Raw genomic sequence first — 11,773 nt, 5'->3', positions numbered from 1 at the left:
ATATAGGCCTGGATTTTAAAATGTCTTGTCTTAAAGCACACCACGCCCATTGTAATATTATCTGCCAACCGAAACAGTACATGAGTAAAACAACACATTATATTACAAGGGAACAGAGACTGGTAGACCGACGTTTAGAATTTGTAATGCTTATTACTAAATCAAAGTGTGTATATTTTCTTACAGTGGAAAATATAGGCTAGCACCATTATGATTGAAAACTTCCCTTGAGAATGAAGGTCTTAAGCACTTGTTTTATGCAAGTATTCAAATTAACAAGGTTTGTTCACATCATAGATTTTTTTTATTAAAAATAAAATAACGTAAAATAGCAACCAGTAAACTAACAGTAAAATTTGGTTATTTTAGCACATTGACAAACCATATGCAAACTGAAGATACACCAATTAACTTATCTACTGAAAACATAAAATAAGGCTCAGTTAGCAATGTTTCAAAGTGCATCGGCTCCTCATCTTTGTGCTTGAATTTATTGTTTTACAACACAAGGGATGTGCTACTGATGTATTCATCTGGAGTTTGCTTTTTCCTTGATTTTCCTGAAACGTTTGTACAAATGTAAACAAATCTGTCTGATTGTCACTATACATATTCGACGTCATATGTAGTGGGGGTTGCCATGCGGCTCTACCTGGTGATTCTAAAACAGCAAACTCCCAGTGTAAGCACAAACGTTAACATTTGTCTCTTGATTAAAACTATCAAACCCAAACCGCTAAGGTTTAGCACCAAATGAATTTTCCTTAAATTGTTCTTAAACATTTAAATGCACAAATGAACCCTTTAGTTGAATGGTGAAATTTATGGCAACGTTATTAAAATTAAGCTCGTTTACTTTAAATTGTAGTGAGCGAACATTTCCTTGAATAAAAGTACACTTAAATGACAATCATAACCCAAAGTAAACCATCATATTCCCATAACACAAAAATTAGTTCCAAAAAATGCTCAGTGCTCTTGCACATAAATTAAAATTGCATTTATATGAGAATAAAGACATTTCATTACAGTGCAGCAAAAGTTTTGCAAAAGTTTGTCTCAGAAAAAAAAACACAACTGCTTTTCATTTATACTATATTGCCACTATACAGTCTCAACACAAAAATAACCATAACAATACGTCAAAACTCTTGCAAAACTATAGTGCATAAATTAAATGGCTCATTTCTAATTTTTTTTTTTTCTATTTAAACTTTTTTTGTCGCTTATTGTAGAAATGTTTGAGGTACTTGGTGTTAATTAGTATTGTAAAGCATTAAAGTGTTCCAAATCCAGGTGCACAACATTAAAAGTACTTCCAAATACGACAGCAGTAGTTTACATTGTGGAATGTTAACCCATATAAAAACCAGTCTTACAAAACAGTAATAATCCCATTGCGATCTTCAGAGCTTGCTTATCAACATTATTCCATTTCCAAGATGCAGTTGTTTTGCCACAATCACTACATCCGGGAACAGATTAAGTGAAAGCAATTATTAGTTTCCCACCAAAGACAATACAATATATTTAACTGATGACGAGTGTCATAAATTAAATTTCCTGAATTTGTGGCTAGGTGGGAGAGGTATTGCAGAACTGCCAAGTTGCCATTTCCAGACGGGATGGGCCCTGTGAAGTGGTTGGGGATCCTTCAGAGAGTTTAATGAATAAGCAGGGCACAAATCCCCATCGCTGCCAATAATTAGCGACGGTGGAGTGGGGAAATTTGCCATGAAATTAAACGGCTTTTTCACCGCTGATGCGACACCGCTGGCTACTCGTTTGCGCTTGCTTGTACCTGTACAATCTTCCAGTGTTCCTTCATGAAACTCGTTTTTACCTGTAGAACGCGGGCTCTTGTTTGCTTTCACATTTAGCCTGACTGGGGTCGTGTGCAGTGCAGGTCGCTTTCCTAACACAAGTGTCCTGTAGTTCTTCCTCACCCTCGCACCGTTTTTATACTCCCATTCCTCTGGATAAGGAGTGCATAAAGTGCCTTGAAAATCCTGGGTTCGAGGGGAAGTGGCTGGGCTTTCAATGCACGAATAAATGTTTTCATGTGCATGTGTTAAAGTGTCTCTAGGTTTGTCTTCACAAGTTAGGCTACTGGCAGTAGTAGAAACTTCCTCCTTGTTAACATTGCACTCATATCCATTTTGTAAGAACTGATCTTCAGGGCTGTAATCGTCATAACAGTTTTCCTCCACTTTTATTTTTACACTGTGCAGAACAGTTTGTCCTGTGTTAACATCGTCGCTGTCCTTGTCGCGAATATTTTGAATTAAATCCTGTTCAGTTTTTAAAATCCGTGAATCCGGCGGCAATTTACCGCAATTGTCAATTTTCTTTTCTTTTTTAAAATGTATTACTAATGAAGAATCATTATCGGGGGGTTTAGAGTCTATTGTTTCATTGTTTTCTGCACAGTGTGAGCTGGATGCTTGGGGGCAGTTTGCCTGTCCTGCTATTCTTTGTTGTGGAAATGCTGTGTTTTCCTTTGGGCTAGGTGAAGAGCCTCTCTCTTTAACGGAGTTAATTGTTGGGTCAGTCCTCTTTAGATGATCTGAAATTTCAGTGTGTAAGAATGCGTTCTGTGATACCCTGTCGCTCCTAGTCCCGAGAAAGCAACTCCCAAGACCAGCGGAGCAGCAGGCTTTTCGTGGTTTTGATGCCCAGCCTTGCTCGTGTCTTTTTGTAACAATAGCGGGTATCAAATCTTTTTGCGGTTTCCCATTTGAAATGCCATCCTCTAACACAATTGTTTCTGTATTATTTGTACATTTGGGCTGTATATTGTAGTAAAAAGTTGGCTGTGCTAATAAAGGTGGTTTGTTATTAGGGTTTGAAAAAACAGTTCGTCTGAACCGTATACTCTGCACAGACACCTGGCTGGAAACTGAGCTAGAATCCGACTGAGAGGAGCTGTCTTCATCAGAAGTGACATCTGAAGAATCAGACGACTCCTCGTCCTCGTCATCAGACGTTCCCGAGTTGCTAGTAGTGGATAAATTTGATCCAAAATCCGAGTCATTATCAGCACGATCTGAAAATGAACTAGACTCCGAGTCACTACTGTAGCTTTCCTGTAAGGTTCCTTGTTGGTGACCAAGAAACAGCCCGTGTTCGATGTGAAATCTATCCAAAGATCCATTAGCTACTTTAGACTTGCAGCGTTTTGGGGCAAGTAGAACTCCCCGACTGGTGATGCTGGAATTCCAAAAGTGCTTCCCTGTGCGTTCTTGTGATTTTTTTCTTTTGCAAGTCAGATCAGCCGTACTTGCGAGCTTTGGCTGAGTCACAATGGCGGATTGATAGAAAACTGGATGCCTGCTGCAAACCACACTCCGAAAAAACGAATGACTCGGGTGAAATGCTACATAGTTACTGGGTATTTGAGTTGTTTCATAGTTTTGAGGATTTGTGCAAGGCAATCTGGTCATCGCTGGGTAACCGTGACCAGCGTATTTACTGTAAATATGAGGTAGATTGGAAGCCGAGAGCAAGCTTGCTTCCTCCTGCTGTATAGGTTTGCTTTTCGATGAAAATGGCTGGGGAGCCCCATGTAAACTAAGCCAAACTTTGTTTTCTTTCCAAAACCTATTGTAAGAATCGGGGGAGAGCTGCTCTTCGCCAAGCTCATTCGAGGATAAACTCCGGTTTAATTTTCTTCTTTTGGTTTTTAGCACACGTTCGGTTTTACAAGAAGTATACAGAGTTTCTACGTCTTCCCTTGAAATAAGAGTACATTTAGCTGCATGGAAAGCTATGGAGTTTATTGCTTTGAGTTTCCTTAATTCCTCCAGGTCACAGTGATGTTTCTTTATTTTTAAGTGATCCATTCGTTTGTGCACAGTAGTTCTTGGTATATTTTTCAAAAGATCGGTGAAAACCTGGGAAAGGGCAAACATTTGTTTCCCCTTAATAATAAGGTACCCAAGCTTTACGCCGTCCACCTCTTCATAACCAGAATTCAAATCTCCCATTTTGTCTGTTGTATTATTCCCCACATCTGGTGCGAAAAAAAAATTCCAGCGCGAAATTCTGAATGTCTCGTGGCATCCTGCTAACAAAATAACAAAAATCTGTTATCTGTTAAATTCCTGCAGCTTCAAGAAGTATAAAAGTTTGTAAAAAAAAAAAAATAATAATTAATCCATAACGCTGGGAGCGCATACTAATTGATTAAACTGGTATGAGACATACACTCGGGTCTATCTAGACATCTGTATATACTGTAATACCTGCGATGTTTTATTTTACTCTCCATTTGCCTAGAGAAGAGGAAAGGGTGAACTGAACAGAGAGAGAGAGACGCAGAAATGCAGCTGCTATTCCCGCCGCTGCTTTAGCTACAAATAAAATGATAGAGTGAAGTGAGCTCGTCCGGAGACACCTTCATCAATTAATTCCCAAAAGCCAACGCTGATTGGACACCACTGACAGGTGATGCAATAAAAATTGATATTCCACCCCCTTCCCCAAATTCTCCTACTAATTAGCATACCCTTATACTCCCACCTCTCTTATTAAAGTAAATAATACAAATACATATTATTGTTAAAGCTATACTATACAGACTTAGTATTTCATAAATCGATAAGTACCTGTGACATATTTTAGTATATTTCAGGATTAAAATTTCAGGAAAGTGTATTTAAAGGTGACTGACACCCAGGATATATATATATATATATATATATATATATATATATATATATATATATATATATATATATATATATATATATGTGTGTTGTGTGTGTGTGTGTGTGTGTGTGTGTGTGTGTGTGTGTGTGTATCAACATAATATACTGTATACGTATTAGTTCAGATACAGCATTATGACTACATTATTTATTTTCGTCGTCACAAACATCTTTAGAATTAAAATGTGTTGAAGCCTACTGATATTCTTTCCGAGGGTCAGATGCAGCTTCCCTTGTCAGACAAATAAACTCTAATTATGTTTTGAGTTATTTTAAAGAATTACTTTTCTTCGGATTACTGATAGACTCAACAATACGATTTTCGTGGAGAAAACGCAGGCCAAGTCCGGGTCAAGATAATAATAAATTAATACAGCCTACAGTTAGCATTCTGTAATAACGCATACCAGTCGGAACACATTGGTCCGCTATAAAATGCATACCTTTTCAGCGTGTTTCAATCAACGAGTACGTATTTGCATTTTATAGTTTTTGTATAGTGTATTGTACTTTGACAGCGCCTTAAATGAGAATAGGCTACGCAATAGCGAATACATTTATGGTGTTAATAATAGAAACCAAGGTTAACTTTTCCAAATCTGTAGGTACCAGGGAATATTTTCACATATAAATTGAATTATCACCAACTTTTAAGACTTTAAAATCGTGTACTCCTTCATCAACCAGTGATCACCATTTTGAATAATAATAATAATAATAATAATAATAATAATAATAATAATAATAATAATAATAATAATAATAATAATCTCTAGCGTGAAACATTTTTTATCTTCTCCAAATTACTATTTGGACGAATGTCGAATTTTGTTTTGCACATAGAATGAAGTTAATTATGTAGTATAAAAAATATTAAAAGCATAAATAAATAGTGTGTAACATATTATCACAATTAGCTTCTAAATTCCAGTGCAGCTGCAACAATTATGTTCGCACATGAAGTTGCTTTTCACCTATAGGCTGTTATCAATCGGTCACATAATACTGCAGCTGAATCAGATTTTTTATTTACTGTAGTCTTCGCCAAATAGCTATTTTTTTTCTCAAAATGCAGAATTAACGCTGATTTAATGCCTTGTACATTCCACGTACGTTTGAATGGGGAGCATGTAATACTATCTCAGATAATGAATTGACAACAGGACGAAACATAACCATTCCCATATTCAGCCTGTTCTGCAGGCAGGCACGAAAGCAATGCGAAGCGCTAACTCAGGACTCGGCTCGTTTCTGCTGTAAACTAGTCTCATTTTGCCTTGCAATCAGCTGCCTTGTTTGTTGAAGGCCAAGAGAACAAAGAAACACGTGAAAAACAAATGCTGATACCTTTAAGACAACAAAAGTTTTGGAGCTGTAAATAAGCTATGTAATGTATTTGCAAAGCCCGACGACTTACCGAAGTGCTGCTGTTCCCATAGCAATTCATCCAAGCCCACTGAATACACTACAAAGAACGATCTCTCTGCTCTCTACGAACTACTTATTCGGGGAACATTTCTTACATCGTTTTCACCTGAAATGAATGTCACTATCCCTCATTCCCTACACCCCCACACATAATATATATGAGTCATATATATATCATACCGTCACTTACACAACTGAAACCTGATTTTCATTATTAACTTTGACATGTATTCTTTGCAACTGATTACGGTCCATTTAGAAATAGCATTTCAAACTCACTGTCACAGTGTAAGCACACGTGTCTGGGATCTTTTTTGTCTTTTATTCAAGTCTAACACATACAGCTACACATTCGCGTTGATGCTATAGTTTTTGTTCTTAGTGAGTAATTTTAGCATAAAAGCAAGTTTTATTTCCGAGCAGATCTGATATAATTAAGGATTTTATGTTTTCTCTCTCTATAAATAAATTACAATTCCCATATAACCAGGGCACATTGAGAGGGTAACGGGGGTAAAAAAAAAAAAAAAGAGCAATATAGCTTACATAATTGCTTTGTAAAAAAGCTGGAAACGTAGAGGTTTACATAATTTGTTTGTAATAAAACCCATATTAAAATATTAACAACTTCAAGCATGTTGCTCTTTTTATCTGTTTTTGTTTTACACACAATCAATATTAGTATTTTTTTTTTTCTTGCAATCTATATTTGCCATTAAAATGACAGGTCGACCCGATGCATCATGATAGGTCGTATTTCCGGGGTCTGTTTAAAGAACGTGGTGTTCAACCCTGATAAAAACACTGCTTTGTGGGGCCCCGGCACAGACGCCTGGAAGGCGTGTTACTTTTAAGGCAGATTTGTACGCCCAGGGGATTTCAATCAATGGCTTCTAACGTTTATTGCAGATTATTATAGCAATGTTCAATGGTAATTCTCAATAAAGTGTAGCACCAATAGGCTATAATAATAAATACAAGAAACGGTGTCTGCCGGTTAATATCGTTTCGTTCACATGTTTTGCCATTCTACACTGAGGGACAGAAAAGTGTTACAGAGGCCTTTACATAAAAATGTTTAACTTAAGGGTCAAATCAGCAAATAAAGCATATCCTCAATAACGATGTTCCCTATCTTCTTTTAATCGTCTTACCTTGTTTTTCTCCATTTAAAAAACAGGAGGCTGATTTGTGACAGCCGCAACATAGCAGAGCGTTACTGATATACAAAGTATTATATGGCTTCATATAGACGTGTGTGTTTGTGTGTTCCAAAACACTTCCAGACCTACAAGGAATATCACATTGCTATCACCGGAAAAAAAATTGTATGTTATCTATCTCATTGCTCTTAACAAAGATAAGAAGGTAAAGCGTTTGGGATTGAGCTGCTACTGTATGTGTAGGCTATATAGATGAGTGTGTTCAATAAACTACCTATGGCTGGAGTCACTAGCCACATACAAACAGATAGATGTATTATTTTAAATGATACCTACCTTTCTGTTTTTGTAAATTCCTCAAAATAATTTGCTTTCTGTAAATTACAGTAGCAAAGGACATGTGATTTTTTTTTATTATTAATAAACATAAAACAAACAGCGCCCAGAAGTTTGGTGATGAGTTCACACTTCGCCTTTTGGGTAGAAATAGACATACTTGTTATTCGATTATTTTTTGTAACTGATATTGTGCACATTTTGAACTTACATGTGACTATAATAAAATGCAGAAAGCTAGTTTTGAAGACATCGGTTACACAATCCCATTGACGTGTACAACAATGGTCAAATAACGTCAAAATAAATTTACATAAGCGTGTATTTCCATATTACTATTGCTGATATTAATAACAATAACTGCTTGGTGAAATTACTGTTGCTCGACATGAAACGTTATGGCACTTTTGGTGTTCTTTTCTATAACTATAAAATAACGCATTTGTTCATTATGACTTTTTTTTAAAGATGCATATATATTATATTCCAGTTGTTCACTGACCCGTAAGCAGAATGCATGGACCTATCTACCATTTTTATGCCCCTTGACCTATCCCGAACTCAAAACAGCCTTTCTGAGTTTGGAAAGCATTGAGCATACAAGGGTTTTGGGAGGCTTTGTTCCACAGAGGCTTTAGTGGTGGTTCTGTGGAAAGGATGTCCCATTTTGGTAATGGTAAAACTACAAATATCTGGCGCATGAGAATGCACAGGAACTGACCACCAGATTAAGTGAACACAGTTTTGAAAAAGTATAAAGTTATGATATAGCTTGTTGTGTGCTGACAGCGAAACACAGTATATTCGTCGTTGTTAAACAAGTTACTACACCAGCAATACAGGTTCAAAATTTCCTAAAACATTATGTTTTCTAACAATTTTGATGCACGGAGATGAAACTCAAATAAAGTAGCGCCAAGTGCCTGAATTTTGTTGGCCAGTTTAAAAACATGTATGTAATTGTAACGCTGCTGAAATGTAACAAACATGCGAATGCTTGTAGTTTTAGAACATCTCCAAAACTAAAAGAATACAATAACAAGGCAGTGGTTGTTTCATTCATGCTTTAGATGTAATGCGAGCCAATTAGCAACATTTCTTAATTAGGTAAAGGGGTTTAGATACTAGTTATTTGTATGTATTTACACGTAAAGGGTGTAAATAAAAATGCAATAAAAGTGTCTTTAAACAATTGTTTTATATGCCCTCAAAGTAAGTGATTGGGTGGATTATTCGTGAGTTTTAAGAACTGTTTACAAAAACATAGTTATCCATTTTCACAAGTTCTGTTTATACATGTAAACCTGTAGCCATGTTTAGCCAGGAGTTTCTTTGCCTCGAGTATTTCCCTTCTGTATGCAACCAATCTACAGCCTGTACTTACTACAGCGTAAAACTAAACTCTTTACAAGTTTGTAAATTTATGGAGGAAAAAATGACCGCGTTTTATTCTAAAATAATAGCAGTGGAGCTGCACGCAGACCCCTTGGAAGTCCAGACCTCCAACGCTGTAATTTCTACTGGCAAAATTAGGATGGGCTTGGAGGGTACTAACGTGAGCGATTCACAAGGCGGGGGTCCCATACTTGTAGCAACGTGCTTGGATACTCAAACCCAGATAAAATAGTTCGGATTACAAACATATATTCAAGATTTGTTTTTTTATTACCCTGCATTTTATGCTTTCCCAAAGGACAGCGTGGACAAAGTTTGATGGAGAAGGTCGTTAGATACGAAATACGTACGTAAGGTAAGAAATACACGTTTCTATCCCGCTCCAGTAAGAAAACAATACTAGAACAAAGGACGGTATCTCTCTTTTCTTTCAGCTTCTCGGCTTCTGTATGATTTTAGTCGCAGGTTATGGCAATGCATTTGCGTAGACAAGTTTCTTTCTCGATTTGAAAATGCGGTTTCCACAGTGAAAGAGGAATTTTGAAAGCGAAAAATCCGATGTCTGTTTTAGTTTTACGGTGACGACAACTATTAATAAAGCGAAAGAAAGTGGTAGATTGATCTTTTAATCACTCGCTTTAAATGAAACGGCTCCTTTGCAGTAAAATGGGCTTTAAAATTAATAAAACACTTGTGTCATTTTTAAGTGTTCATTTGACATATTACAGCGTGCGAATTATTCAAAATAGCAATATACAATAGTTATTTAGTTGTTCTCAACAGGACATATTTTAATATCGTACAAGAAAGCAGTTAAAAATAGAAGACAAACATCTAGCAAATGACAGAAAAGTCAATAATGCCGTCACAGCACTTTGTAAATTCACATTTCACAAAGACAACAACGTGTTTGTTTCGTTAAATAAGAATAAACATTTTAAACAGTATTTCACACATTATACATTAAAATTCAGATCAGCAACTGTTATAGTTTTATTATTATTATTATTATTATTTATTATTATTATTATTATTATTATTATTATTATTATTATTATTTTTACAGAAACAAATGTACGATAGCCTGTTAGGTTTTTTAATTAATTTTGATAGTCGCTTAAAAAAAAAAAAAAAAAAAAACCGAAGGCGGCTAGACTCAATTATCTCGTTGATAAAAAACCAAACAAAAACAACGATATACTCCCAGCTCGTGGTCATCCTGTTGACTTTATGTATTCAGTTTTTTTTTTCTTTTTTTTTTCTATACGGATACTTTTTAACAACACAGAAAACATTGTGTATTTACTGTGTGTGTGTGTGTTATTTTGTTATAGGTTATTATATGTGGTAGTGGAGCTTGCGATTTACGCAGACGAGGTTTTCTGACCTTTCACCCCTGTCCTCTTGTCCCGCTCTGAATTTTTATCAAGCCCTTTGCATTACCCACAATTCCTCACGCCGACCGTGCTCGTGCCGCGCTCGAGTCTCATCTTTAATCCCGCCTCCAGCAAGCCACTGCCCGTGTTATATGAGCATACATTTTAGTGCAGCTAGAGTCCAAACAAATAGCCTTTGTCTTTTAATATATCAATATATTAAAAAACTAAATAAAAAAATATATATATATATATATATATATATATATATATATATATATATATATATATATATATATATTCAATATATTATAATAATTTGTATATACAAATAAGCTCTGAAACTCAGGATTGTCTGTTGACTAATAGGTTATAATTTTTAGTTTGAGAGGTTGGTTATACATACTTTTCATGTCCTTCCTCCAACTATTTCGGCTGTTATGCTAGCACCCGTTTAAACTTCCTTCCTAGATGACAATGCACAATTACTTACATTTCTTGGCACAGTGAAGAAAGGAAAAAATAGAAATAAATGCCGAAAGGCATTAGCAGCATTAGAAGGATTTGCTAACAAATTACTTGTTAGGCTTTGCATGAATTTATCTCATGGAAAACGGCATATTAGACTCCAGTAAACGTGATTTTTAATTCTTATTCGTACATATGTCTTCCTCACCTTGTACTTCTGAGATTGGTTTTGCCAGGGCATCTGAATTACAAGCATTTGCTAAAAGTTAACAAACGGTTAGTATAAACCCGAATGCTACAAGTAAAGCAGCAGACTTAAATTGTTTACATGGAAACGAAGAAAATACGTTGCACTGCTCGTTTTTGTGCAAAATGGCCACAGATCTTTAATATAAATTGCAGGGTGCTGGCGAGTGTTATTCTGTTTCACTGACCTGGTTCAAAGTGCTAAACATGAACACACATTTTGTTTTTGTATAAATGTGTGTGTGTGTGTGTGTGTGTGTGTGTGTGCGTGTGTGACGCTTAAGATAAACACATTCTGTATGATCGCGGGGCCTCATGGCTTGACAAAGGAGCGCCCTTAAATTTTCTGCAAAGGCCACCACGTAATTCCATCAACTTTTAGACTGCACAGCATTTGCCTTTTTATTTTCTAATGCGTGATCAGTTGGTGGCATTATTTATTTATTTGTCACCGTAATCCAAGAACCGACGTGAATCTAGAAAAATGATTAAAGTTAGATTATCTGATGGTAGAAAGACCACGTTGCATTGTGTTGGGTAACAAAAGGGTTAATTACCCTTCTCAAAATAAACAGGGCGTCAGTTTAATGATTTTGTGTGTGTGTGTGTGTATATATATATATATATATATATATATATATATATATATATA

General features: G+C 35.8%; 1 protein-coding gene across 1 annotated transcript; it reads right to left on the bottom strand.

Annotated features, from left to right (window-relative positions):
* Positions 1 to 307: 307 nt before the first annotated feature.
* Positions 308 to 4,359, bottom strand: LOC121314140 (SKI/DACH domain-containing protein 1-like). The gene has a single exon (XM_041247105.1). It carries the CDS (start codon positions 3,984 to 3,986, stop codon positions 1,548 to 1,550), a length of 2,439 nt encoding a protein of 812 aa, XP_041103039.1. The 5' UTR covers positions 3,987 to 4,359; the 3' UTR covers positions 308 to 1,547.
* Between the last annotated feature and the right edge of the window lie 7,414 nt (positions 4,360 to 11,773).

The sequence above is a fragment of the Polyodon spathula genome, chromosome 4 (assembly GCF_017654505.1).
Source record: "Polyodon spathula isolate WHYD16114869_AA chromosome 4, ASM1765450v1, whole genome shotgun sequence".
In the NCBI taxonomy this organism is placed as follows: Eukaryota; Metazoa; Chordata; class Actinopteri; order Acipenseriformes; family Polyodontidae; genus Polyodon; species Polyodon spathula.
Note: the sequence above shows the minus strand (reverse complement) of the source record. Positions and strands in the feature narration are given on the sequence as shown.